A 27,998-nucleotide genomic window follows, 5' to 3' on the forward strand; every position below is an offset into this window, starting at 1 on the left:
CATAGAAAGAGGAAGAGGGGAAGGAGTGGTAGCAAATGAGGTGTGGGCAAAATATGGGGGACTAGGGGAGGGGGCCAGAGAGAGAGAGAGAGAGAGAGAAGGAGGGAGGGAGAACAGTGTTGCATCTAGTAGAATCTTATTCAGCAGCAGTAGTAGCAGCAGCAGGCTTGATGGTGCAGCAGAACCGCCTTTGTGTTCCCCGCTGCAGTGGGGGAGCGCATTTATCGTCTCGCCTGAGGGAAGGAGCCAAGAGTATCCTCCAATCAGCCGTCAGTGATTTCTATCATCTTGTAGAGTCCGCTGATGGTGATTTATGTTGAACCTGAGAGAGGCACTTCACACTCTGACACTACTCACCACCTGGATGGAATCCTCTCAACGCTTTTGTTCCTAATTGTGGGTTTTTAAAAGAACGGCTAACAGACAAAAGGTGGATTACTACGGAGCTGCTGCCTCACATTCATGAATTTATGCTCTTTCCTCCCTGCAGCACAAGATGGATGAACTTTCTTTTTCCGGAGCTCTAGATTGAGCTTTGTTTTGGTCTGTGAGGACACAGAGGGACAGAAGTGATTATTGCAGTAATCTGGAAGAGGGCATACTCTCGTATCCTTCCTCATCCTTACAATTTGCGTATCCTCTCTTTCTATCCTCCCTGAGTCTGTTGCATCCTGTGTGAGTCCATACCTGTTGACTCAGATCATTCACATGGCAGGCTCTGGCTTTCAAACTGGAGCTTTTACAGTAGTAGCCAGGTAAGATTAGAATTCGCATCCTCATGCGATGGTAGGCTCTATGTGGAGCTGGAGATGGAGAGAGAGCAGGAACCGTCGGGACATTTGACACGCCTGTTTGGCTTTCAGCACCTGCTGTGACTGTCTGCCACAGTTCTACAACTAGACTGGCTAATGGCATCTCTCTAGTGCTTACTGCCTAGCCTAGCAGACTGGGAGGGGTTTTTCAAGCGTGTGTGCGTGTCTCTCTCCGTGTGTGTGTGTGGGTCTTTTATATTGGAGTTGGTTATATATTGTCAGTGTTAAGGATTACACTGAGTGTCTGGAGAGATTACAGGTGCAGTCAGCGAGGCTTTGAGGAAGGATTACAGAAGCTAACGCCTTGTTGCTGCCAGAAGGGTGGCTGGACAGAGGTTTACTTTTCAAAGCGTACCGTGTTGAACGGTGATCAGACTGCAGGGTCTCCTGGAGGAGGTGCAGATAAGACATAAAGGTTTAACCCAGGTGATGAGACAGACAGAGAGGGGAGAGGACCGGGAGAGATACACACTCACGGAGAAATGGTTACGAGGGTACAGTATAATGTGGTACCTTTCTACTTGAGCATGGATTATGTTAGAGATGGAGAGAGAAAGACAGAGGGTAATTAAAGAATGAGTGCAGGGTTGAAGTCAATACACTGATTTCTCCCACTTTAACAGTGGAAGCACGGGTTGAATGAGAGATACACATGAGAGGAGAAGAGACAAAGTGAAAGACTATCAATTAACACATTTCAATGAAAAGGAAAAGGGAGATAGCTAAACCTCAATCTTTCAAATAAAAAGCACATTATTTTACACATGGCTTATCATTGGTGGTTTTGATGGTAATGAGTCCTGAATCTCCCAATAATAGTCCTGCAAACACAACATCCAATTGAATCCCGTAGTGCATGTGATATTGATTTTAAAACATGACCAGGTAGGATGGTTCCTGTTCTCTGCCTAACAGGCCTGTAATTGAATTCTAATCTTCTCTTCAGTGACACCCTGGAGCAGTAGCCTCCAGTATTCCAGTGGATTGGAAACACTTTCGATTAGTTAATAAATGAACCATAACGTCAAAAGTGCTGGCTGGAAACCTGACAAAATACCTAGCTGAACCAACCAGTCTGTCTCAAACCCCCTTCAGCCGACAACTGTAACCTATTTCCCTCAAATACTCCACATTTTTAAATGACATATATTTTGTATGCGGACGTGTTCACTGAAACAGCTTCATCCTGAAAGTGGTCCTTAGCAGTTGTTATTCTGACAGATACAGACCATCAGGCAAAGAGGTGTAGTTTGGACAACAGCGACTTCCTGGTGTGTTGTTCCCTCACTGTGATGCTTGTGCAAGTGGGTGTGTTATTGGGTTTCGTGTACCCGATACACACCGCTTATCTTAGCCCGACGACCAGGGCTTGAGCTTCAGGCCGTAGGCTAGATGGTTCAGTGGGTAGGTTCTTTCTCTCTCCTCTTCGTCAGTTTCAATGGAGGCAAACCAGGAAATGTCAACGATCATAAGCACCAATGAAAAGGTTCTGACGAGTCCATTTACCCTGAAGAGGTGAAAGTACCAGAGCAAAAGAGGAGCGGAACCTGGGAAAAGACTGAAGCAATCCTTCTAAACCTGGAAAGCAAAGAAGGTGGGAAGGGAAACAGAAGTTGAAAAGTTATTTGATATCGGTGCTTGTTTGCATCTGAAACTTTGAAAGTGTTTCTTTGATAGAGTGCTGGGACCAGGGGAAAAACATGGGTGAGTTTACTCCGAGTTCCACTGGGAAAAACCTCAGCTAGTTCAGAGAGACAGCTCACATGGTGAGACTGTTCCACAGAAATGAGAAGTGGTTATTAGGTTATTGAATCATCATTATATAGTCATGATAGACTGTCTTAGATACATTACAACACAATAGCAGAGATCATCTGTCAGTCGTTCTTTCCAACCCATCAGCAGCTCCCTTGTCACCTTAGTCATTCCTCACTCCCCTTTCTACTCCTTCTGACCAATCCAAAGACCACGATGGAGTCATGCAAAACCTAACCTGAACCTAACCACTCCACGCTTATGAAGACAAACAGAGATTGTTGTACTCTGTGATGGGGACAGAAACAGACGGGAAGACATTCAAAACCTTTTTGTAAATGTATGGATCACTACAGGATGGTAGAACTTGAAATCTGACTAAAAAGAAGAGAGGAACAGGACACAGGGACAGGGACACAGACTGTTTTTGGGGACAGAGAACCACTGGGATTCCTAATCCACAGTGCCCTAGTATAAGAGGGGTCGACACCTGTAGGTCGGTGGGAAGCTCTCTCTGGCTGCCACACCCAAAGGGAAAGAGGGGCATTTTTAGGTACTGACCTCCTGGACTGGTTTGGCCCCACCCGGCCTGAGTCCAGGTCACCATGGGGTGCAACATGTGTGTGGTTCAGAAGCCTGAGGAACAGTACAGGGTCATGTTCCAGGTGAGTGATTCTCTCTCGCTCTCTCGCTCTCTCGCTCTTTCGCTCTCTCGCTCTCTCGCTCTTTCGCTCTCTCGCTCTCTCGCTCTCTCTTCCATATAGCTTACAGTAGTACCAACTCTATTAACACTCCTCTCTCCTCCTCTCTCACCCTCTCTCATCCTCTCTCCTCCTCTCTCCTCCTCTCTCCTCCTCTCTTGCTGTCTTGACACTGACACAGCATCTCGATATTGACACCTCTCTGGTACAGTGGCTGTCTGCCTGAGGTCTGGTTACAGTTTGCGTTGTCAGTCCATCATCCATCACGACCAACTGACAGATCATGTTCACAACGATGACTTTAACACTCCATCCACATGAACAAGCAGTGCAAGCTTTTACAGATGGGCTCACAGTGGAATGATTATGAACAATGTAATTACAACAGCCATAATGATGACAGATTTTTGGAGGAACAAAACATATGAGAAAAATAACAGATCATCAGTCTACAGAATACGATCATTATTGTGACAAAATTCATAATGCAGGCATATTCATTCTTATATTATTTACCAAGGATTCATGATTCATTAAACACAGGTGTTTACGTGATTAAATAAGGCAAAGGCTACGCATAGAATAAGATCAGTAATACATTTTTACTTGTACTTGTGCAACCACAACCACTCTCTCGCAGTTGCAGCAATCATGTCATTTTAATAACCATAACTATTATCATACTCAGTTATAATTATTGTAATTATTGTGAAAAGCCCTGTAGAGCCCAATTACATCTGAGAGGGAGACACTGAGGGGCCAGATTTTCACTGGGAATAGTGTAAGATGCTTTGGTTTTAGCTCAACGCCAAAATAGTTATTGTCAAGGGGTTGCGCTGAAGGGTTGCCACGGTTACAGCCTAAGCAACAGCAGCATTTAGCAACTGAGAGATGGTACATGTGCAAGCACATCTAGGTGTGCAGTCTTATGTGGGTTTTGCCAAGCTGGCCTCTTGGGCATTTTCATTTTTAGGATTTGGGATGTAAATTGGTATCCCTTCATTTAGGATGATATGTTATGTATGTTACAAATGGAATAGCGGTTGTACAATATTTTACGAATTGGAGGTTTCATACGTCTTCAAAGACGTATAGTATTAGTATTATACGTCTTGCTCTGAGACCATGCTGCTTGTTGTGTCACAATGACAACAGTTAGGAGAATTGACATTGCAGGTTAGTAGAACCAACGACAAAGGTTAGGATCATTTACGTAGAAGATTAGGAGAATTAGGTTAAGGTTAGGAAAAGGGTTATGGGAAGGGTTAGCTAAATTGCTACAGTTGTCACCGATTCGAACACACAACCTTTGGATTGCTAGACTGTCACGGTATCCCCCACCCATCCTCCCTACTTTAGTTTTTGTGTTAGGTAACCACACCATTATTCCATTTGTAACATATCATATTAAATGGAGTGCGTTCCAAAGCCTACTTAGGTTTAACCCTGGTAGGTCTAAGCCCTGCGATCGCAAAAAAAAGAAGAAGCTTAGACTGTGCTCTAGAAAGATGCCCGAGTTTCCAACTTGGAATTCCGAGTTGGACAACCATTCAAAAAATAAATCCCAGTCGGAACTTGTTTTTCCCCCAAGTTCCCAGTTGTCTTAAACGCACTGAAGTTGGAAGTCAGAGACTTTGAACGCAGCATGAGCTGCAGCCACTGCAAGAAATGCTCTCTAGCGAGATGTTTAATATTCAAAATGACGTCACCGTGTGATGTGCAGGCTTGTCAATCAACTTTAAGGGCTGGTTTTGATTAGCGGTAATGCCTGTGAGACCATAAAAATGAAACATAAAAATATAATACCCAGGAATCAGCTTCCATATCCATATTCTCTTGTATCAGCAGAATCACAACATGATCTGTCAAATGCATAGTGATATATACTGTATGTGTTCTATTTTTATGTTTTTTTACAAATAGTCCGGACATGTGAGTCTGTACCGGTCATCAGAACTGCACTTGGGGCCCAAGGCAAAGCCAAAGCAGCGAACAGGGGAGGGAGGGAGGGGGATAACATGAGCACTGCCAGTGGTAGAGTAATGAGTCAAATAAAAGGAGAGGACAAGATGGAAAAAAAGAAAGGGGGAGGGAGGAGAGGACTTTGTTTCTGTTGATTGCCCTCAGGTGACAGGAGTAATTGATTTGAACGCTTCACAGAGCTGGGATGAATAGGTAGGCTTGTGTGACTTTGCTGATCCCTCGTGTCTGTGTCTGTATGTGTGTGTGTGTGTGTATGTGTGTGTGTGTGTGTGTAGTCTGGAGCATGTAAGGGAGAATGGCAGTAAATTCAGTGACCCCAATACAGAGGTCAGCCATGATGACAGAGACCACATGTGGGGTCAGTGTTTAGGTAAAGTGGAAGATTATATCACTTCACTGATTAAGCATTCAGACAATTGTGTAATAAGCTGTGCATAAAGGTATGCCCAGGGAAGCGAGCTCAAGTAATACAAAAATGTGCTCAGCTTTTACAGACAACAAAATCCACAGACTGGCAGACTGAGTCCCCTGTGTGAGATCCAGACAGGGAGTGGTAGGGAGTAAGACTGGTGGTTTATCACTGATTCCTCTGCCATAGCAGCAGAGAGCTGTTCTCTGTCCCATCTGGGTGATGTAGCAAGGAGCGTGTCTGTTTGCTCTGTGGTCCAATCAGTCTGTACAGTCTAATAAAATAAGGTTCTTTGGATGTCCCCATAGACCTTTTTGGTTCCAGGTAGAACCCTTTTTGGTTCCTGGTAGAACTCTATCTAGAACCCTACCTGGAACAAAAAAAGGTTCTAAAGGGAAGCAAAAAGGGTTCTCCAGTGGGGACAGCCGAAGAACCCTTTTAGGTTCTAGATAGCACCTTTTTATTTTTCTAAGCGTGTACCCAATTCTTACAAAGACCAGAGGTTAGAGATAGACATAGGAGACACAGAACTGAGACACCGACACCCCTTCTATTGGCAGAAATATAGGGTGATCGGTGTTCCCAACTTGGGAAGGCCAGATGGCAAAGGGTGTGCCAAGAGGAGCAGGCAGGCATTTTGACGGACCATCAGCATTCCAGACAGAATACACTGACGGTTTGATTGCAGAAGATGAAGCTTCTGAATGTTACATAAAATATGCTATCCATCCAAAGGCACTTTGTATTATCATTTTAATTACATTTATTGAATTGAAAGAACTCTAGGCAATGTTGTAAATACAGAATTTCTAACAGGACAGAAGGTTGATTGGTTTTAAAACTCCACGATGCCAAATAAAATACCAACAATTAAAATGTGTCATCATGGAAGACAAAAAAAACATCACATTGCACAAATGCATTTGCATAATTACATTGCTTTCTAAAACACTGCATGTTTGAGGTTTTGGTGCTCAGTTCTGGGCTGTTCACAAATGTGTAATTACACATTCAAATTTAGACTCTTGATATAACGCAAACATAACGTTCAACTGAAAGGCTAGTTCTGTCTGTCTGAATACAATCTACAAGCCCAGAGGAACGTATTAATGTACACACCCATATTTTACATTCTGCTTCCTGTCACTCCCCAGGTGAAAGTGGTGAAGGTCACCTCATATATCAGTGTCTACAGCCTATATGAGTCTATGTATTTACAATAAGCATTAGTTGAGTTTATGGGTAATGCATAGCAAACTAACCAGAACATTCATGTATCTACACCCCACAGTGAGCACAGTATCCATTTTGTGCTGCACCACCCACCCCTCTTCAGTCTCCCCCTCCGCCCCTCAGTCTCTACCGCCTCCAGTCTCTCTCTCCCTCTCTGTAGAATGGGTTGCAATGCGAGGCCGTTGCCACGGCAACTGAAGTCATTAAACAAGCCTAATGTGCCTTTTTCATACTGAAAAGTTCTGACATACACACTGTGCAAACGCATGGCCACTCATTGATAAATCAAATCAAAGATTATTTGTCACGTGCGCCGAATACAACAGGTGTAGACCTTACAGGGAAATGCTTACTTACAGGCTCTAACCAATGGTGTGAAAAAAAGGTATGTGTGTGTGTGTAGTAGGTAAGTAAAGACATAAAACAACAGTAAAAATACATTTGAAATAAGAGTAGCAAGGCTATATACAGACACCTGTTAGTCAGGCTTAATGAGGTAGTATGTACATGTAGGTATGGTTAAAGTGACTATGCATATATGATGAACAGAGACTAGCAGAAGCATAAAAAGAGGGGTTGGCGGATGGTGGGACACAATGCAGATAGCCCGGTTAGCCAATGTGCGGGAGCACTGGTTGGTCAGGCCAATTTAGGTAGTATGTACATAGCAGCAGCGTAAAAGAGGGGTTGGGAGGGGGAGCACACAATGCAAATAGTCCAGGTAACTTTCAAAGCACTTCATGGCTACGGACGTGAGTGCTACGGGTCTGTAGTCATTTAGGTAGGTTGCCTTTGTGTTCTTGGGCACAGGGACTATGGTGGTCTGCTTGAAGCATGTTGGTATTACAGACTCAATCAGGGACATGTTGAAAATGTCAGTGAAGACACCTGCCAGTTGTAATCCGTCTGGCCCCGCAGCCTTGTGTATGTTGACCTGTTTAAAGGTCTTACTCACGTCGTCTACGGAGAACGTGATCACACAGTCGTCCGAAACAGCTGATGCTCTCATGCATGCCTCAGTGTTGCTTGCCTCGAAGCGAGCATAGAAGTGATTTAGCTCGTCTGGTAGGCTCGTGTCACTGGGCAGCTCGCGGCTGTGCTTCCCTTTGTAGTCTGTAATAGTTTGCAAGCCTTGCCACATCCGACGAGCGTCAGAGCCGGTGTAGTATGATTCAATCTTAGTCTTGTATTGACGCTTTGCCTGTTTGATGGTTCGTCACAGGGCATAGCAGGATTTCTTGTAAGCTTCCGGATTAGAGTCCCGCACCTTGAAAGCGGCAGCTCTACCCTTTAGCTCAGTGCGAATGTTGCCTGTAATCCATGGCTTCTGGTTGGTGTATGTACGTACAGTCACTGTGGGGATGACGTCCTCAATGCACTTATTGATAAAGCCAGTGACTGATGTGGTGTATTCCTCAATGTCATCGGAAGAATCCCGGAACATGTTCCAGTTTGTGATAGCAAAACAGTCCTGTAGTTTAGCATCTGCTTCATCTGACCACTTTTTTTTATAGACTGAGTCACTGGTGCTTCCTGCTTTAATTTTTGCTTGTTAGCAGGAATCCGGAGGACAGAGTTGTGGTCAGATTTACCAAATGGGGGCGAGGGTCTCTGTGTGTGGAGTACAGGTCATTTAGATAACCTACTAACATGTGTATAGTACACAGACAAACATACACAGATGACACGCACACACACACACACACACACACACACACTCACTCACTCACTCACTCACTCACTCACTCACTCACTCACTCACTCACTCACTCACTCACTCACTCACTCACTCACTCACTCACTCACTCACTCACTCACTCACTCACTCACTCACTCACTCACTCACTCACTCACTCATCACTCACTCACTCACTCACTCACTCACTCACTCACTCATCAATGCACATAAAAGCACCAATTTTATTATATAGACATATCCCAAGGATGAGTGCCGTGATATGACAACCTGACATTGAGATTGACTTTGCCCTCAGACATAATGTTTCTGTATCCAAACCAATATCTGCCTCTCTCATTGTCTCCTTCACCTGTCTTAGATTGAATCCCATCTGCCCATTTTCTCCTCTTCTTCTCTTCCTCTCAGCATCTGTGTATTGATTGACTTCCTCTCTGGCTACAAATATCTAAACGGCTCCCCACAGTCACACCCACAGAGATTCCGCCTCCACCTTCTGTCTCCTGTCTTCCATCACTCTCTTGCTCTGAAAAACTAAGCGAAAAGACAGTCACATTCAGACAGTCACACACTTTTTTAGTGAGGGTTCACGGTCTATGGGCCTTCCGTAGAGAATGATCTGTCAATGGAAATATCTGTTGACTCTCACTAATTGGCTTGGTACTCACCTCAAAGCAGGCTTCTTTTATTCAACTCATCTGCCTCTTTATCATGGTGCCTGTATCTTTTCCCTTGGGAACACCTCTCTCTGGTAAATTTGTATTTGTATGATTAAGTGTGTGTGTGTGTGTGTGTGTATGTGATTAGGTTGGAGGTCATAAAGGGAGGAGAGGGGGTTTATGGGTTGTATTTCTGGTCGTGTGTGTGTGTGGAAATACATGACCACTTTCTTAGACAATAACAAATATATACAGCTCCAAAATAAGTTTTAAAAAATACAAGAAAAACAAATCTGCTTACACTCTAGCCTATGCTATCTATCTACGGTTCTTCGGCCCTTTTGAGAACCATTTGAAGAACACTTTCTGGTTCCAGGTAGAACCCTTTCGATTCTCTGTAGAGCTCTTTCTACAGAGGGTTCTACATGGAACCCAAAAGGGTTCTGCCTGGAACCAAAAAGGGTTCTCCTATCGAGACAGAACTTTTTTTTCTCAGACTGTAGTTATTGATAGCTCTATTGACAATGGCGTCAATCTATTAACCCCATATATGCTTGTTAGTTTATTAGTTTCCCAATTTCCCTGAATGTTTGAGTAGTCCCCAAGTCAATAGCAGCTCATCTTTGTCTATGTCTGAGCTCAACCACTTCCCACTGGCCTGTGTAAAGTCCCCCTGTGATATCAAACAGCTGGGGTTAGAACCAGACGGCACTGAGCATGTCTCCAGATATAATTGATTTTGTGAAGAGGGGACTAGACCCTTCAAAGCATGAGAGATGAGAAAAATCAATTACCCAACAAGTAGAATTGAATATGTGAAGGGCAGCAGGGCACGGTCAGCACACAGCCGTTACAAAGGAAGGAGGGAAACCATTTCGATTGTTTATTATTCATTTTTATGCTAATTGTTTGAGTGATAAGCTAAATTATTCACAGGGAAGAATACGAGTCAGTATAGAGTTTGAGTCGATACATTTGCCAAATCCTCCTTTACTGCTCATATGTTTGGGTGGGTGTACAGTACACCACCCATTCTCGGTCTTTCCCTCTCCCAGAGTCTGGTGTACTGTAGATATTCCATCAAACTGCAGCTAAAAGTTAGGAGATAAAGCCTCATTAAGCCTCTACATGTCCCTGGAGGTTCCTCTGTGTGTTTCCACTATTTACTTCACCAATGAGCATGGAGCTATGAGACAGTCACACCCAAAATGAGTCAACTTGTATTATAAACTTACAATCTACGAGTCCTCGAAAGCTCCTTCCTTCTTTCTTTGTGCTGTATTTCACTCCTCTTTCTTCACCCCCCCGTCATCATTTTACCTCCCCTTCCCCGGTGCTGCTCTCCATCAGCGCTTCTCCTTCGCTTTTCCCTCTCATCCCTTTGAACTACCTGCTACTCTTTCATCGCCCCTCTCTTTCACCCCCACCACTCGTTCCACAGCCTCTCCCAACCACCCCCCTGCTGTGCTACTCCGAATAACGTAGACAATAACAGGAATATGTAACGGCACGGAACTCGGTCTCAATTCACGCCTGATATTTAATAGAACTTTAGTGGAAGAATGAGCAATACACACCCTGCTCGCTCGCTCTCATTGGCACTTCGTCTCGACTGTCATTGGATAATATGAGACACTGCAAAGGTCAGAGGTTTTAGGTCATGAAATCAGCTGACATAATGGACCAGTGGATGTATAATGCATTGCGCAACACGTCAAGATGAGTTATCCTTCCAATCTAATGCACAACAACCGTGAACCTGTACGAAGCCATCCTCAAAGCAATCTCACTGCCTCTCATTGATAATGAATGCAGCTGGCGTCCCCCTCCATCCTCTCTCTGTGTTCTCAGACTGTCAGCAATGGCCAAAGGGCTGGTCTTCTATATACCCTATCCCTCATTGGTCCTAATGATGGTGTTACAGGAGAAAAACAACTCACTGTCTCAAATGCTCCATCTCACCTGGTTCCTGTCATGTGTAGACAAAAGAAGAGAGAGGAAAAAAATGCAAGTTGCAGGACAAGCTTTTGTAAACGGACAATTTCATTAGACTTGGCAAATAAAAAATACAGTCAGACTTCACCCTGTTAACTCCATTTGGCGTGGCGGAAGATGCCATGCAAAGAAAACGAGGTTTCTTATTTTGTCTTCAAGTGAAAGAACTCATTAAGAGGGTGAGAGCGACAGAGATGTATGGAGGGTCATTAGTATAGGAAGGACAAACGGGCAAGGGAAGGAAACAGCACAGATATAAGAGCATGTTTTGTATCCTCTAGGGAGGGGCTGGAGAAAGAAGAGTGCTGAGGCAGCATGAGGAGAGAGCGATATAGGGAGTGAGTGAGTGATATAGAGAGATGATGGGGGGAGAGAGAGAGTGAGAGAGGCAAAGAGCGACAGAAGGAAGAGGGAGACAATGGCAGGGGAGTGGGGTTTGGAAAGAGGTGTGAGCAAAGAAATCATGAGAGGGAGAGAGGAGGTGCAGAAAGGCATGGAGAGAGAGAGGAGGTGCAGAAAGGCATGGAGAGGGAGAGAGGAGGTGCAGAAAGGCATGGAGAGGGAGAGAGGAGGTGCAGAAAGGCATGGAGTGGGAGAGAGGAGGTGCAGAAAGGCATGGAGAGGGAGAGAGGAGGTGCAGAAAGGCATGGAGAGGGAGAGAGGAGGTGCAGAAAGGCATGGAGCGGGAGAGAGGAGGTGCAGAAAGGCATGGAGCGGGAGAGAGGAGGTGCAGAAAGGCATGGAGAGGGAGAGAGGAGGTGCAGAAAGGCATGGAGAGGGAGAGAGAAGGTGCAGAAAGGCATGGAGAGGGAGAGAGGAGGTGCAGAAAGGCATGGGGAGGGAGGGAGGAGGTGCAGAAAGGCATGGAGCGGGAGAGAGGAGGTGCAGAAAGGCATGGAGCGGGAGAGAGGAGGTGCAGAAAGGCATGGAGAGGGAGAGAGAGGTGCAGAAAGGCATGGAGAGGGAGAGAGGAGGTGCAGAAAGGGAGGGAGAGAGGAGGTGCAGAAAGGCATGGAGAGGGAGAGAGGAGGTGCAGAAAGGCATGGGGAGGGAGGGAGGAGGTGCAGAAAGGCATGGGGAGGGAAGGAGGAGGTGCAGAAAGGCATGGAGAGGAAGAGAGGAGGTGCAGAAAGGGAGGGAGAGAGGAGGTGCAGAAAGGCATGGAGAGGGAGAGAGGAGGTGCAGAAAGGCATGGGGAGGGAGGGAGGAGGTGCAGAAAGGCATGGAGAGGGAGAGAGGAGGTGCAGAAAGGCATGGAGAGGGAGAGAGGAGGTGCAGAAAGGCATGTAGAGGGAGAGAGGAGGTGCAGAAAGGCATGGAGAGGGAGAGAGGAGGTGCAGAAAGGCATGGAGAGGGAGAGAGGAGGTGCAGAAAGGCATGGGGAGGGAGGGAGGAGGTGCAGAAAGGCATGGAGCGGGAGAGAGGAGGTGCAGAAAGGCATGGAGAGGAAAAGAGGAGGTGCAGAAAGGTATGGAGAGGGAGAGAGGAGGTGCAGAAAGGCATGGAGAGGGAGGGAGGAGGTGCAGAAAGGCATGGGGAGGGAGGAGGTGCAGAAAGGCATGGAGAGGGAGAGAGGAGGTGCAGAAAGGCATGGAGAGGGAGAGAGGAGGTGCAGAAAGGCATGGAGCGGGAGAGAGGAGGTGCAGAAAGGCATGGAGAGGGAGGGAGGATGTGCAGAAAGGCATGGGGAGGGAGGGAGGAGGTGCAGAAAGGCATGGGGAGGGAGGGAGGAGGTGCAGAAAGGCATGGGGAGGGAGGAGGTGCAGAAAGGCATGGAGAGGGAGAGAGGAGGTGCAGAATGGCATGGGGAGGGAGGGAGGAGGTGCAGAAAGGGAGGGAGAGAGGAGGTGCAGAAAGGCATGGAGAGGGAGAGTGGAGGTGCAGAAAGGCATGGGGAGGGAGGGAGGAGGTGCAGAAAGGCATGGAGAGGGAGAGAGGAGGTGCAGAAAGGCATGGAGAGGGAGAGAGGAGGTGCAGAAAGGCATGGAGCGGGAGAGAGGAGGTGCAGAAAGGCATGGAGAGGGAGAGAGGAGGTGCAGAAAGGCATGGAGAGGGAGAGAGGAGGTGCAGAAAGGCATGGAGAGGGAGAGAGGAGGTGCAGAAAGGCATGGAGCGGGAGAGAGGAGGTGCAGAAAGGCATGGAGCGGGAGAGAGAGGAGGTGCAGAAAGGCATGGAGAGGGAGAGAGGAGGTGCAGAAAGGCATGGAGAGGGAGAGAGGAGGTGCAGAAAGGCATGGAGAGGGAGAGAGGAGGTGCAGAAAGGCATGGAGAGGGAGAGAGGAGGTGCAGAAAGGCATGGGGAGGGAGAGAGGAGGTGCAGAAAGGCATGGGGAGGGAGGGAGGAGGTGCAGAAAGGCATGGGGAGGGAGGGAGGAGGTGCAGAAAGGCATGGGGAGGGAGGAACGAGGAGGTGCAGAACGGCATGGAGAGGGAGAGAGGAGGTGCAGAAAGGCATGGAGAGGGAGAGAGGAGGTGCAGAAAGGCATGGAGAGGGAGAGAGGAGGTGCAGAAAGGCATGGAGAGGGAGAGAGGAGGTGCAGAAAGGCATGGAGAGGGAGAGAGGAGGTGCAGAAAGGCATGGGGAGGGAGAGAGGAGGTGCAGAAAGGCATGGGGAGGGAGGGAGAAGGTGCAGAAAGGCATGGGGAGGGAGGGAGGAGGTGCAGAAAGGCATGGAGAGAGGAGGTGCAGAAAGGCATGGAGAGGGAGAGAGGAGGTGCAGAAAGGCATGGGGAGGGAGGGAGGAGGTGCAGAAAGGCATGGAGAGGGAGAGAGGAGGTGCAGAAAGGCATGGGGAGGGAAGGAGGAGGTGCAGAATGGCATGGAGAGGGAGAGAGGAGGTGCAGAAAGGCATGGAGAGGGAGAGAGGAGGTGCAGAAAGGCATGGAGAGGGAGAGAGGAGGTGCAGAAAGGCATGGAGAGGGAGAGGGAGGTGCAGAAAGGCATGGAGAGAGAGAGTGGAGGTGCAGAAAGGCATGGGGAGGGAGAGAGGAGGTGCAGAAAGGCATGGAGAGGGAGAGAGGAGGTGCAGAAAGGCATGGGGAGGGAGAGAGGAGGTGTAGAAAGGCATGTAGAGGAAGAGAGGAGGTGCAGAAAGGCATGGAGAGGGAGAGAGGAGGTGCAGAAAGGCATGGGGATGGAGAGAGGAGGTGCAGAAAGGCATGGAGAGGGAGAGAGGAGGTGCAGAAAGGCATGGAGAGGGAGAGAGGAGGTGCAGAAAGGCATGGAGCGGGAGAGAGGAGGTGCAGAAAGGCATGGAGAGGGAGAGAGGAGGTGCAGAAAGGCATGGAGAGGGAGAGGAGGTGCAGAAAGGCATGGAGAGGGAGAGTGGAGGTGCAGAAAGGCATGGGGAGGGAGAGAGGAGGTGCAGAAAGGCATGGAGAGGGAGAGAGGAGGTGCAGAAAGGCATGGAGCGGGAGCGAGGAGGTGCAGAAAGGCATGGAGCGGGAGAGAGGAGGTGCAGAAAGGCATGGAGAGGGAGAGAGGAGGTGCGGAAAGGCATGGAGAGGGAGAGAGGAGGTGCAGAAAGGCATGGGGAGGGAGGGAGGAGGTGCAGAAAGGCATGGGGAGGGAAGGAGGAGGTGCAGAAAGGCATGGAGAGGAAGAGAGGAGGTGCAGAAAGGCATGGAGAGGGAGAGAGGAGGGTGCAGAAAGGCATGGGGAGGGAAGGAGGAGGTGCAGAATGGCATGGAGAGGGAGAGAGGAGGTGCAGAAAGGCATGGAGAGGGAGAGAGGAGGTGCAGAAAGGCATGGAGAGGGAGAGAGGAGGTGCAGAAAGGCATGGAGAGGGAGAGAGGAGGTGCAGAAAGGCATGGAGAGGGAGAGAGGAGGTGCAGAAAGGCATGGAGAGGAAGAGAGGAGGTGCAGAAAGGCATGGAGAGGGAGAGTGGAGGTGCAGAAAGGCATGGGGAGGGAGAGAGGAGGTGCAGAAAGGCATGGAGAGGGAGAGAGGAGGTGCAGAAAGGCATGGAGCGGGAGCGAGGAGGTGCAGAAAGGCATGGAGCGGGAGAGAGGAGGTGCAGAAAGGCATGGAGAGGGAGAGAGGAGGTGCAGAAAGGGAGGGAGAGAGGAGGTGCAGAAAGGCATGGAGAGGGAGAGAGGAGGTGCAGAAAGGCATGGGGAGGGAGGGAGGAGGTGCAGAAAGGCATGGGGAGGGAAGGAGGAGGTGCAGAAAGGCATGGAGAGGAAGAGAGGAGGTGCAGAAAGGCATGGAGAGGGAGAGAGGAGGTGCAGAAAGGCATGGGGAGGGAAGGAGGAGGTGCAGAATGGCATGGAGAGGGAGAGAGGAGGTGCAGAAAGGCATGGAGAGGGAGAGAGGAGGTGCAGAAAGGCATGGAGAGGGAGAGAGGAGGTGCAGAAAGGCATGGAGAGGGAGAGAGGAGGTGCAGAAAGGCATGGAGAGGGAGAGAGGAGGTGCAGAAAGGCATGGAGAGGGAGAGAGGAGGTGCAGAAAGGCATGGAGAGGGAGAGTGGAGGTGCAGAAAGGCATGGGGAGGGAGAGAGGACGTGCAGAAAGGCATGGAGAGGGAGAGAGGAGGTGCAGAAAGGCATGGAGAGGGAGAGAGGAGGTGCAGAAAGGCATGGGGAGGGAGAGAGGTGTAGAAAGGCATGTAGAGGGAGAGAGGAGGTGCAGAAAGGCATGGAGAGGGAGAAAGGAGGTGCAGAAAGGCATGGGGAGGGAGAGAGGAGGTGCAGAAAGGCATGGAGAGGGAGAGAGGAGGTGCAGAAAGGCATGGAGAGGGAGAGAGGAGGTGCAGAAAGGCATGGAGCGGGAGAGAGGAGGTGCAGAAAGGCATGGAGCGGGAGAGAGGAGGTGCAGAAAGGCATGGAGAGGGAGAGAGGAGGTGCAGAAAGGCATGGAGAGGGAGAGAGGAGGTGCAGAAAGGGAGGGAGAGAGGAGGTGCAGAAAGGCATGGAGAGGGAGAGAGGAGGTGCAGAAAGGCATGGGGAGGGAGGGAGGAGGTGCAGAAAGGCATGGGGAGGGAAGGAGGAGGTGCAGAAATGCATGGAGAGGAAGAGAGGTGCAGAAAGGCATGGAGAGGGAGAGAGGAGGTGCAGAAAGGCATGGGGAGGGAAGGAGGAGGTGCAGAATGGCATGGAGAGGGAGAGAGGACGTGCAGAAAGGCATGGGGAGGGAGAGAGGAGGTGCAGAAAGGCATGGAGAGGGAGAGAGGAGGTGCAGAAAGGCATGGAGAGGGAGAGAGGAGGTGCAGAAAGGCATGGAGAGGGAGAGAGAGGTGCAGAAAGGCATGGGGAGTGAGAGAGGAGGTGCAGAAAGGCATGGAGAGGGAGAGTGGAGGTGCAGAAAGGCATGGGGAGGGAGAGAGGAGGTGCAGAAAGGCATGGAGAGGGAGAGAGGAGGTGCAGAAAGGCATGGGGAGTGAGAGAGGAGGTGCAGAAAGGCATGGAGAGGGAGAGTGGAGGTGCAGAAAGGCATGGGGAGGGAGAGAGGAGGTGCAGAAAGGCATGGAGAGGGAGAGAGGAGGTGCAGAAAGGCATGGAGAGGGAGAGAGGAGGTGCAGAAAGGCATGGAGAGGGAGAGAGGAGGTGCAGAAAGGCATGGGGAGTGAGAGAGGAGGTGCAGAAAGGCATGGAGAGGGAGAGTGGAGGTGCAGAAAGGCATGGGGAGGGAGAGAGGAGGTGCAGAAAGGCATGGAGAGGGAGAGAGGAGGTGCAGAAAGGCATGGAGAGGGAGAGAGGAGGTGCAGAAAGGCATGGAGAGGGAGATAGGAGGTGCAGAAAGGCATGGGGAGGGAGAGAGGAGGTGTAGAAAGGCATGTAGAGGGAGAGAGGAGGTGCAGAAAGGCATGGAGAGGGAGAGAGGAGGTGCAGAAAGGCATGGGGAGGGAGAGAGGAGGTGCAGAAAGGCATGGAGAGGGAGAGAGGAGGTGCAGAAAGGCATGGAGAGGGAGAGAGGAGGTGCAGAAAGGCATGGAGCGGGAGAGAGGAGGTGCAGAAAGGCATGGAGCGGGAGATAGGAGGTGCAGAAAGGCATGGAGAGGGAGAGAGGAGGTGCAGAAAGGCATGGAGAGGGAGAGAAGAGATGCAGAAAGGGAGGGAGAGTGGAGGTGCAGAAAGGCATGGAGAGGGAGAGAGGATGTCCAGAAAGGCATGGGGAGGGAGGGAGGAGGTGCAGAAAGGCATGGGGAGGGAAGGAGGAGGTGCAGAAAGGCATGGAGAGGAAGAGAGGAGGTGCAGAAAGGCATGGAGAGGGAGAGAGGAGGTGCAGAAAGGCATGGGGAGGGAAGGAGGAGGTGCAGAATGGCATGGAGAGGGAGAGAGGACGTGCAGAAAGGCATGGGGAGGGAGAGAGGAGGTGCAGAAAGGCATGGGGAGGGAGAGAGGAGGTGCAGAAAGGCATGGAGAGGGAGAGAGGAGGTGCAGAAAGGCATGGAGAGGGAGAGAGGAGGTGCAGAAAGGCATGGAGAGGGAGAGAGGAGGTGCAGAAAGGCATGGAGAGGGAGATAGGAGGTGCAGAAAGGCATGGGGAGTGAGAGAGGAGGTGCAGAAAGACATGGAGAGGGAGAGAGGAGGTGCAGAAAGGCATGGGGAGGGAGAGAGGAGGTGCAGAAAGGCATGGAGAGGGAGAGAGGAGGTGCAGAAAGGCAAGGAGAGCCAGAACCAAATGGAAAAGAATAGAGAGCGAATGTGGCAAGAACGTTTATGTGGTTGACTGCACAGGGGAACATCGATTTGAATTGCAATTATTTGAAGGGGACAGGAAAAGAGAGGGGAACGATGGAGGCATGGAAGCAGGGTATAAAGATGTGGAAATCCCCAGACAGCCAAGGTCGGTGTGTGACCATGAATGCACTAACACAATGTCTGTATGCCTAGGTGTCTGTCTTCTGTCACTCAGAGCACCTCGATACTGTCTACAGGTCTCCATTAAAACATATGGAGGCGCACTTGTGACACACACACGCACACCCTCACTCACATTCACCCAGCTGTGTGCAATATGCTCATGACTTCAACCAGCAGGTTCTATACACACCAAAAAGCACATTACCATTTGGTCAGAGGGGTATAAATGGTGGTTTGATGTTTCACCTCTTAACAAACGTAATGTTGGGGGGGGTCTTGCATCAGTTTACCAGGATCACTGCTCCTCTCATGGAGAAAGTTCAGTCGCCTCCAAATCAACATCCCAGCTATTTAAATCTGATTCCCCCGGCAGATCTACACCCATAAAGCCCCCTCTATCTGCCTCTCTCTGTAGCAACTGGCAGGGGGCAAACATCATAGATATGGAGATACGGAGATACAGAGAGAGAGATCGAGAGCACTATGAAACTGGCTTCACAGACATGTAGATATAGGAAACTAGAGAGGGTTTATCTATTAGGCTGGGTTGGCACACTGATTTACACAGAGGTGTTCTATGTGACTGAGTTGTGTTGGTAAGATGTATTCTATGTGACTGAGTTGTGTTGGTTCACAGAAGCCCAGTTTATATCTGGTTCTGACATGCATCCTTTGTCCTGATCCTGTCCACATTCTGATTGTGCCCACATTTCTAGACAGGTGTAGATGTATAAAAGATGCATTGTTACTACCTACGGAGGTAGTCAGGCACATGTTATCAAGTCTAGAGGGATCTGGACAGTGAAACCATTTAAATCATCGTTATCCCACCTTCTAAAATCATTGACGGGTGGCATCATTGACTTATGGCATCAAAGTGTGTATTAAAATTGGGAAAATAAATATTATTTTGAAAGAACAGCTGTCAAATAATTTGCATACAGGGAGGGAACAGGAAATGTGGTCACAATTTTAATACCATGTGTAGACATATTTCTGAGAATGAAAAAACAATCAGAATGTGGACAAGATCAGGACAAAGGACAAATGCTAGCGCAAGGTATAAATGAGGCTAGAGAGGATCATGTACAGCATGGTTGGACACATGCAGAGGGATTTAGGACTAATACAGAGATTAGTCTACCAACAGGCAGCATTTCTCTCAAACAGTAATAACCCATTTCCTTACAACAACATTGCACTTTCGCCTTTTCCTCAGAGCCTCCCCTATTAACGTAAGCCTTCTATTCTCTAATGATTCCATTGCTCTCCCTCTCTCTCTCTCTCTCTCTCAACAGAAGGGTCAAATAAGTAACACGCTGTGTCCTTTTGATGGAGAAGGTCGACTGAAGGTCTCAGTATAACGTTCTTCTTCTCCCCGCTGTGTGATATCAAAACCTTTTAAGTTGAGAGAAATGTACCACGTACTGTGATGTGTCTTTGTAACCTTACATGTGATGTGTGTATTATTAACATACACTAAACCTACACATTTCTCTATGTGTTGAGGTGTACTGTGTTATTCTCTTATCTTCAATGGCTATCTGTTTGCTGTCTAACCCTAGTTCTGTGTCTTAGGCCTGTCTGTGTGTGTGTGTTGCGTTCATGTATTCTCCTCCTCAGTCCTTGTGTTGTGGCTCAGTCTAACACGCAGTGAGCTAACCTTGGTCTGTCTGTATGTCTGGCGAGAGATCCGCTAGTGTGGCTCAGAGTCTGCTATCTATACTCCTGTTTGGTGCACCTGTTTTGTCATCACACACTCTCTCCACTCATTGCCCTTTCTCTCTGTAAACTGCTTATTTTCCATCTTTGTGTTACTCTCCCTCTGTAGGTGCCCTGGTACTCCTTTGTGTTTAATCATTCTTCACCACACTTAGAAAAAAGGGTTCCAAAAGGGTTCTTTGGCTGTCCCCATAGGAGAACCATTTTTGGTTTCAGGTAGAACCCGTTTTGGTTCCAGTTAGCACTCTTTTGGGTTCCATCTAGAACCCTCTTTGTAAAGGTTTTTACATGGAACCCAAAAGGGTTCTTCAAAGGGTTCTACTATGGGGATATTCGAGGAACGGTTTTGGGTTCTAGACAGCACTCACCTACTCTTCCTTTCTTCTCCTTTTCCACTACCTTCTTCTATCTGACCTCTGGTCTTGCTCCCCTCCTCTAGGTGAATGGTAAGGAGCTGTCCTGTCTCTCACGGGACCCCACCCTGGATGTGCGAGACCCCCTGCTGTCTCACATGTTGAAGAGGGGGGCCCGGCGGCGGGCGGGACTGGCAGGGCGACTAGCGGGGCTGGACGGGACAGTAGCAGTTCCAGGGGGGCTGACTGACTGTGTGGACAGCGGCACTCAGACTGACATCAGCTTCCAACACATGTTGACTCTGGGAAGGACCGCCCACCACCCAGGTGGAGCCCCGCCCCCTCACCCGCCCCCCTCCCCTCCACTGCCACCCATCCTGGAACCCAACCTGCTCAACGAGCTGTGAGTGGAGTGTGCGTGTGTGTGAGAGAGAGAATTCAATTTACTTTTCAATTTCCATAAGATGTTTGAAAGCTCTGCCGTTTGTGGCTCTGCTTAAATTTTGATACACTGACATATTCTCTGTCTTCTTTTCAGCCTTTTAGAGCCGGAATATTATGACCCCAATGACTACTTTGACATCACTCAGCATGAGGCGGATCTCAGGCAGGATGAGTTGGAGTACGAGGTGAGGCTACAATTTCCTGTCAAATCCAATTGCCTACCGTGTAATTCAACAGCAATCCCATTCTTCATGCCCTCTCCATCTCCATTACCAGTGTTCATGTGTTTAACTCGTGTGTTTTGTCTGGCACGCATTTCAATAGGAGGTGGAGCTCTATAAGTCTCGTCAGCAGGACAAACTGGGGTTAACGGTGTGCTACCGGACAGACGATGAGGAGGACCTGGGGATCTATGTGGGCGAGGTGAGGAGGATGGGACTGAGGATGAGGCTTATACTCGCTCTGATCGCCTGTTTGCCAGCTAACCTAATCCTCTGTCTCTCTCTCCAGGTCAACCCCAATAGTATAGCTGCTATGGATGGCCGTATCCGAGAGGGGGATAGAATATTACAGGTAGGGTTGTTAGACAACGTTCGGTTATCCTTTATGGCAGAAAGCAGGGTCAGACGAGAACATTTCTGATGTGTCTCAGATAAACGGGGTGGACATCCAGAACAGAGAGGAGGCGGTGGCCATTCTGACCCAGGAGGACAGCACCAACATCTCCCTGCTCCTGGCCCGGCCTGAAATAGAGGTGAGAGACCCTCTGAACTGGTTTACTATCTGATATACCATATAAACAAACCAACCAAGACCATGATAACTACACTACAGTAAATACCATATAAACAAACCAACCAGACCATGATAACTACACTACAGTAAATACCATTTAAACAAACCAACCAGACCATGATAACTACACTACAGTAAATACCATATAAACAAACCAACCAAGACCATGATAACTACACTACAGTAAATACCATATAAACAAACCAACCAAGACCATGATAACTACACTACAGTAAATACCATATAAACAAACCAACCAAGACCATGATAACTACACTACAGTAAATACCATATAAACAAACCAACCAAGACCATGATAACTACACTACAGTAAATACCATATAAACAAACCAACCAGACCATGATAACTACACTACAGTAAATACCATATAAACAAACCAACCAGACCATGATAACTACACTACAGTAAATACCATATAAACAAACCAACCAAGACCATGATAACTACACCACAGTAAATACCATATAAACAAACCAACCAGACCATGATAACTACACTACAGTAAATACCATATAAACAAACCAACCAGACCATGATAACTACACTACAGTAAATACCATATAAACAAACCAACCAAGACCATGATAACTACACTACAGTAAATACCATATAACCACCAAAGTTGCTTCATTCTTCACACCAAAATTCATTAAAATTCAAGTCAACTAGTTTCTTAGCAAAAATGACATAAGAAATGACATATAGAAACCTCTACACTAGAGACGCACCGTTTGTGCAACAAATAAATAAGACTGGAGGTATGAATCTCCCCCTACCCTGTTAACCCATGTAAGGAGACAGGAGACGTGGGATAAGTAAGAGGGAGACAGGGAGAAATGGAGCTGGACGGGAGCGATAGCTAGCGAGGAGAGGGAGAGCCTGGTTGTTTTCAGTACGTGCCAATGTGGCATTGCTTTGTTTCCCTCAAGGTCACAGCTCAACAGACATAAGGACACAGTCCCAGGACATCCCATAATGTATATACACACACCCAGCAAATGGGTAGTCACTGACCACACACACCTCCAGATGGAACGGCATAGTTTACCATTTTTTTATGCTGAGAGTGATGCACGAGGCATAGACACACACCAATATACCTTCTCACACACAGCCATGCAAAACAAATGTGTGTGTGCTCTGAGACACACTCAGAGTGTTGACATCAGAATGCAGTCCACATTCAGCCCAGAATGAGCTAGAGGGCAGATTTAAGAGAGGACCATTAAATGTAGGCTGCTACCCAGACAAAGGCACTACTGCAAGTACCCTCAAATTCCCCTTATTCATCTGGCACCCTCGAATCTGCAGAGAGACGTGACACGCAGGGTAGACTAAAACTGCACCTAGAATAACAATAGAATTTCATGGTTAGGAACACCATACGAATGCGGAAGAAGATGAAATGTATTCTACAAGAACCAGTATCACTCCCTGAAAACACAACCCTATGGAACAATCCTTGGACAGCATTTCAGAATTCACAGATAAATTGGTCCACATGGAAAACTAAAGGCATAGAACCATAAATTGTTTGGTAAAAGGAGATCAATACATTTCCATTAAATCATTAAAAAGCTATTTTGGACTGACAAAATGTAGATATTTTCAAATACACGCAACTTAAATGTTTCCTATCCAGATATTTCTATTTGAAATCGTTTGGGTGTCAGAGCGATCCTATTTGAGTCAGGAAATGCTGTTCATATGATAGGCCTTCTGCAAGGTTTTGTTTATCTTACCTGTCTACCTGACAATCTCCCAGAAAGAAATATAAACTATTGGAACCAAAAATGAAAAGGAACTGATATTGACACGAGATGGAGGGAATGTTGGAACATATTGTAACTAACGAAATTACAGGTAACGAACATGCGTGCTTAATCCAGAATAAACTAATGTTTCAAATGAATTACACAAGGGACAAAATTCACAAATGAAGCCCATGAGTTGTGGGTGGAGTTGTCTGTCAGAAGTATTACAATGTAAATGCACATTTACTCTGTCTGTCTACCTATTCCAAGACATGGCATATGAGGCTTCAGTGAGATACCCAATGGGTTGGAAGATACTTTTCTAGTCGATCATCTTGAAACAACATATACTTCAAAAATGGAAATCAACCAATTCTCTATCGTTAACACAATGGAAAGGCCTAATGCTTTATTATCTACATGTTGAAACTGTGTGGGAGACAGAGAGAAACAAAATAGTGCAGTTTGAGGCCATGTGGCAGGGAGAGATAGGGGTGTGAGCAGGGGTGATGTTATGAATGTTTGTGTGCGTCTGTATGTTGTTGATGGTTTGTCTATGTTTAGTGTTGTTTAAAAAAAGGGCAACAAATGTTATCTTACAAAAAATAAAACTATGATAATAAGATTTGTCGATAAAGTATAGTCTCACATTGAAAACGCAGAGTGAAGAGAGGAGAAGAGATGGGATCATCCAAGGACTGTATATATGAGCAGATATTAAGGATTTATTCAACGGTCGGGAAAGAGCAAGAGAGAGCGAAAGAGAAATAAGGAAATGAAGGGTTTTTTGAATAATAATATCTCTTAACCTGAATACAGTTAAACAATTCAAGTGTAAACCAAATCAATTAACCCTTTAAAACCCAATGTTACATGTATGTAACATTGTCTTTAAACACCTGGTAAAGTGTCTACATGCGATCAATACATAAAAAATAGTAACTTGAAGTGATCGCAATAAACACTTTTGGCACCATCTGGTGGCCAATCTTTGTAATGACACTGTGAGCAAAAATATTCAGTCACTTTAAAGTTTGTTTTATATATATGAAACATAGGGTATTAAGTGATGCAAACCACACATTTGCATATATTCTTTGGATACCAACAGTTTTTATATTTATTTTCCAGAAATACGTTATTTGGAGTCTCCTTTCACTCCTGTTCACACTTCTTTCAATTTTGTTTATGCAAGGAAAACTGGGTCCAGGTTTCTAAGGGTTAAATGTAATCAACTCCACTCTGAGTGGTGATTTGTTTACTGAATTAAAGCATACACATTTAATCAATATCTCAGGGGGATCTGGATAAAGGGAGTAAATTAAAACAAGCAATTTGTAATTCTCTTGTACTATTCACTGGTGGTAAAAACACCGCACAGAGTAGTGGTGGTGGTGTGTGTGTTTTTGTGCGCGCTTGTAAGTGCACGTGTGTGCATGCGTGCATATAGTTGGGTGGGTGGGTGTGCATGCGTGCATATAGTTGGGTGGGTGGGTGTGCATGTGCATACATTTAACTTTGGGTCCAATTTTCCTTCTTTTCATCCGGACAGCTCAGTGGAAAATACCCCTCAGTAAAAATGCCTTTAAAATGGTAATGAAATCACATTACCTTGGCTCCTACTGCCATCTAGTGACTGAGATAAACGCTAACAGACATACCTCTGTAACATGTTGTATGAGGTTCCCAAGAGTACAAGAAACTGTTCAATCTAACATATCATTTCAATCTTTCTTTTCCTTTCTCCTTTGCCCTTTTCCCGCCTCAATGACACCTTCAACTCAATAACGAAACCACAACGGCAATCAAACAAAATAAACACAATCCGTGAAACACATTCTCCAACTTAGAATGACAACCAGCTCGACCCAGATGAACTGGACCTGGAGGTTCTGGATAACGCTGTCCACCTGCCCAGCCCCCATCAGCTGAGGAACAGGGCCTCCATGCTGGGCGAAGGACCAGGGGTCGTGGGTGGGGGTGGTGTGGTGGTGGTCCGCGGGAGAGGTCACCGTGACTCTCCAGGCCTGCTCCACACATTGCTGAGTAACAGCCAGGAGCTGGACAGCGGGGTGGGTCGTACAGACGAGAGTACCCGCAATGAGGAGTCCTCAGAACACGACCTACTAGGAGACGACCAGACCAGCGCCCCCACCACCAACGCCACCAACACCCCCGGCAGCATGCGCAGGTTCCACTCTGGCCAGGGGGACAGGGACACCCCACCCCTTCTACATGGCCACTCCACAGAGTTCCACTTCAGCACGGACTCTCTACTGGGTCTGGACTGTCTGGGTGGGGGAGGAGGTGGTGACCTGGCAGGGGAGAGGGTCTACGCAGCTGACCCAGTGATGATGATGATGCCGGGTCTGACAGAAGAAGAGTGTGAGAGGTACAGGGAGCTTTTGGAGATCAAGTGTTATTATGAGAAGAACAGCAATGCTCTTCTGCTGCTGGGGGAGCATGGGGGTCATGGGGGACAGGGGGGCGATGGGGGGGTTCCTCTGGATGTGAACAGGAATGAGAGCCTGATGCAGCATGAGATGGCCCTCGTGGAAGAGGAGCTACGCCACCTGGAGTTCAAGTGTCGTAACATCCTGAGGGCCCAGAAGATGCAGCAGCTCCGGGAGCGCTGTCTGAAGGCATGGCCCCTGGAGGAGGAGAGTGGGGCCGGGGCGGGGCGGGTGGCTCCTTTGGTTAGCGAGGAGTCCTGTCACCATGAGCTGTCAGACATTAATGAGCTCCCTGAGAGGGAGCGCTCCGACAAGGACAGCACCAGCGCCTACAACACAGGAGGGGAGAGCTGCAGGAGCACCCCTCTCGTCAGCGAACAGTACCCCTCCCCCTCTGCACATGGCCACAGCAGCTTGGAGGGGGGAGACTCTACCTCTTTGCCGTCGCGGACCCCCAGCCGGCACAGGGAGAGGGGAGGCAGGAGTGAGAGGGGGCAGGCTAACCTGAACCAGCCCTACTCCCCTAGCTCACACAGGAGGGGAGCGGAAGTCAAGACCTCTAGCCCGAGAGGGGCCAAGTTCAGATCCTTGTCCCGCGACGGGGGGGCAAGGAGGGGGTCAGACGGAGGGGTGAGATGCCCCAAAACCAATGGGACAGTGGAGGGGAGGGAAGGGCGTAGCGCTGAGAACAGTCCTTATCTGTCCCGCCGCCACTCTGGCTCCAGAATCCCCCTGCGCTACCAGAGCTGCATGCAGCTGAGGTCCCCCTCCACATCCGAGGGCCTGGAGAGACCCAGGGATGGCAGCGAGAGTCCCATGAGCCTGGGGAGCACATGCAAGGACATCCACCAGGGCCCTGTGTCCATGCCATCCTTACCCATCCCCCCTCCCCTGCCTCCGCCGGCCTCGCCGCGTATGGAGTGGAAGGTCAAAGTACGCAGCGACGGATCTCGCTATGTTGCCAAGCGGCCCGTTAGGGACCGCCTCCTGAAGGCCCGGGCCATTAAGATCCGGGAGGAGCGCAGCGGCATGACCACGGACGACGACGCCGTCAGCGAGATGAAGATGGGCCGCTATTGGTCCAAGGAGGAAAGGAAGCAGCAGCTTCTCAGGGCCCGGGAACAGCGCAGACGCAGGGAGTTTATGATGCAGAGCAGGCTGGACTGCCTGAGGGAGAGGGATAGGGAGTCCAGTGGCGGTGGACAACAGGGGCCTCCGCAGGGACAGGAGCCCACTACCATCTTGGAGCTGAGCCACAGGAGGAGCCAGAAGAAACGAAGCCGTAGGATCCTGGACAACTGGATCACCATCCAGGAACTACTGGCCCACGGAACCAGGTCCCCTGACGGCAAGAAGGTCTACAACCCTCTGCTGTCAGTCACCACTGTCTAATGGAGAGGGTGGAAGACCGAGAAAGAAAAGAGAGGGTGACCAACAAAGTGAGATCGAGAGGAAGTGTAGGAGTGATTGAAATAAATGGTCCAGAGGAAGTGGGTTACTTTGGAGAGGGAAAGAAACCAACTGTCGACTGATCTGCCATTGCATATTGGAGAGAGATTGGGTGATAAGAGTCTGTACAACCTTCTCCTTAGTTACCAACAGCTGTGATGAATGAAAAGAGAGGGGAGAGAATGGCGCAGTGTAGAAGAGAATATAATTACTGGTAACCCATACTGCAAGCTGTCATTTCTGCCTGAAAGAATTATAAACATAAGCAGGTAGGCAAGACAACAGAAGTGAAAAGAAAGTGCTGGTGAAATAAACCAATCTGTAGCTATACCATTCTTATAAGGACAGTGCCTCGAACGCCAACTAATAAGCTTGTGTATGGCATTTAACAGAGTATACAAAGCACATTGGCCAACAAGAATAAAGTAAAGGACAAAATGACTGACTAATGAATGAAACGTGGACATTGTGGTAAGATCTGACGAGCACGTTTTAATATGAATACATTGAGAAGCACAGTGAGGGGGGGGGGGAAAGCACACCAAATCCCACAGCACAGGAAACATAAAAACTATATCTCTGGTGGTTGAGAGCTGAGGAAATCTTCTTGAACGTGTCTTCTGATGGCTGGTACGATCGTATTCTGCGGTGGAGTTACTTATACAGTATGACAGCACAATCTGAGGAGTTGAAAGTGGTTCTTTGACATTTGATTACTTGCATGTTGACTAGAAATGTTAAAAAGTAACATATACTTAAAAAAAACGTGACAAAAAGTTGGTGTGAAATTGTGGATGTGACATGTTCTTAATTTGTTGAATTCTTAGACTAGAAAACAATGTGACTGTTTGTTCAGTATACCGTGATGTCTGGTCCATAAACGTTTTACAATAAAAGCTTTTTCTATATAATTTGTTGAAGTGATTTCGTCCTCTGAATTGTTCCCATATTTTCTGTC

General features: G+C 48.0%; 1 protein-coding gene across 1 annotated transcript; it reads left to right on the forward strand.

Moving 5' to 3' along the window:
- Positions 1-120: 120 nt before the first annotated feature.
- LOC115102366 (PDZ domain-containing protein 4-like) lies at positions 121-27,996 on the forward strand. Its single transcript, XM_029622262.2, has 8 exons — positions 121-3,232; positions 19,347-19,400; positions 20,210-20,526; positions 20,662-20,752; positions 20,892-20,990; positions 21,078-21,140; positions 21,220-21,321; positions 24,989-27,996. The coding sequence occupies exons 1-8, from the start codon at positions 3,173-3,175 to the stop codon at positions 26,981-26,983; spliced, it is 2,781 nt and encodes a 926-aa protein (XP_029478122.1). The 5' UTR covers positions 121-3,172; the 3' UTR covers positions 26,984-27,996.
- Positions 27,997-27,998: the final 2 nt, after the last annotated feature.

Source organism: Oncorhynchus nerka, linkage group LG20 (genome assembly GCF_034236695.1).
Source record: "Oncorhynchus nerka isolate Pitt River linkage group LG20, Oner_Uvic_2.0, whole genome shotgun sequence".
NCBI classification, from domain to species: domain Eukaryota; kingdom Metazoa; phylum Chordata; class Actinopteri; order Salmoniformes; family Salmonidae; genus Oncorhynchus; species Oncorhynchus nerka.

Bases quoted from the DNA above. Each gene is read 5' to 3' on its own strand.
- LOC115102366 (XM_029622262.2), top strand. From the start codon at position 3,173: ATGGGGTGCAACATGTGTGTGGTTCAGAAGCCTGAGGAACAGTACAGG. The intron at 3,233-19,346 runs GTGAGTGATTCT...CTCTCTCAACAG, and splicing joins AGTACAGGGTCATGTTCCAG to AAGGGTCAAATAAGTAACAC. The intron at 20,991-21,077 runs GTGAGGAGGATG...CTCTCTCTCCAG, and splicing joins TGGGGATCTATGTGGGCGAG to GTCAACCCCAATAGTATAGC.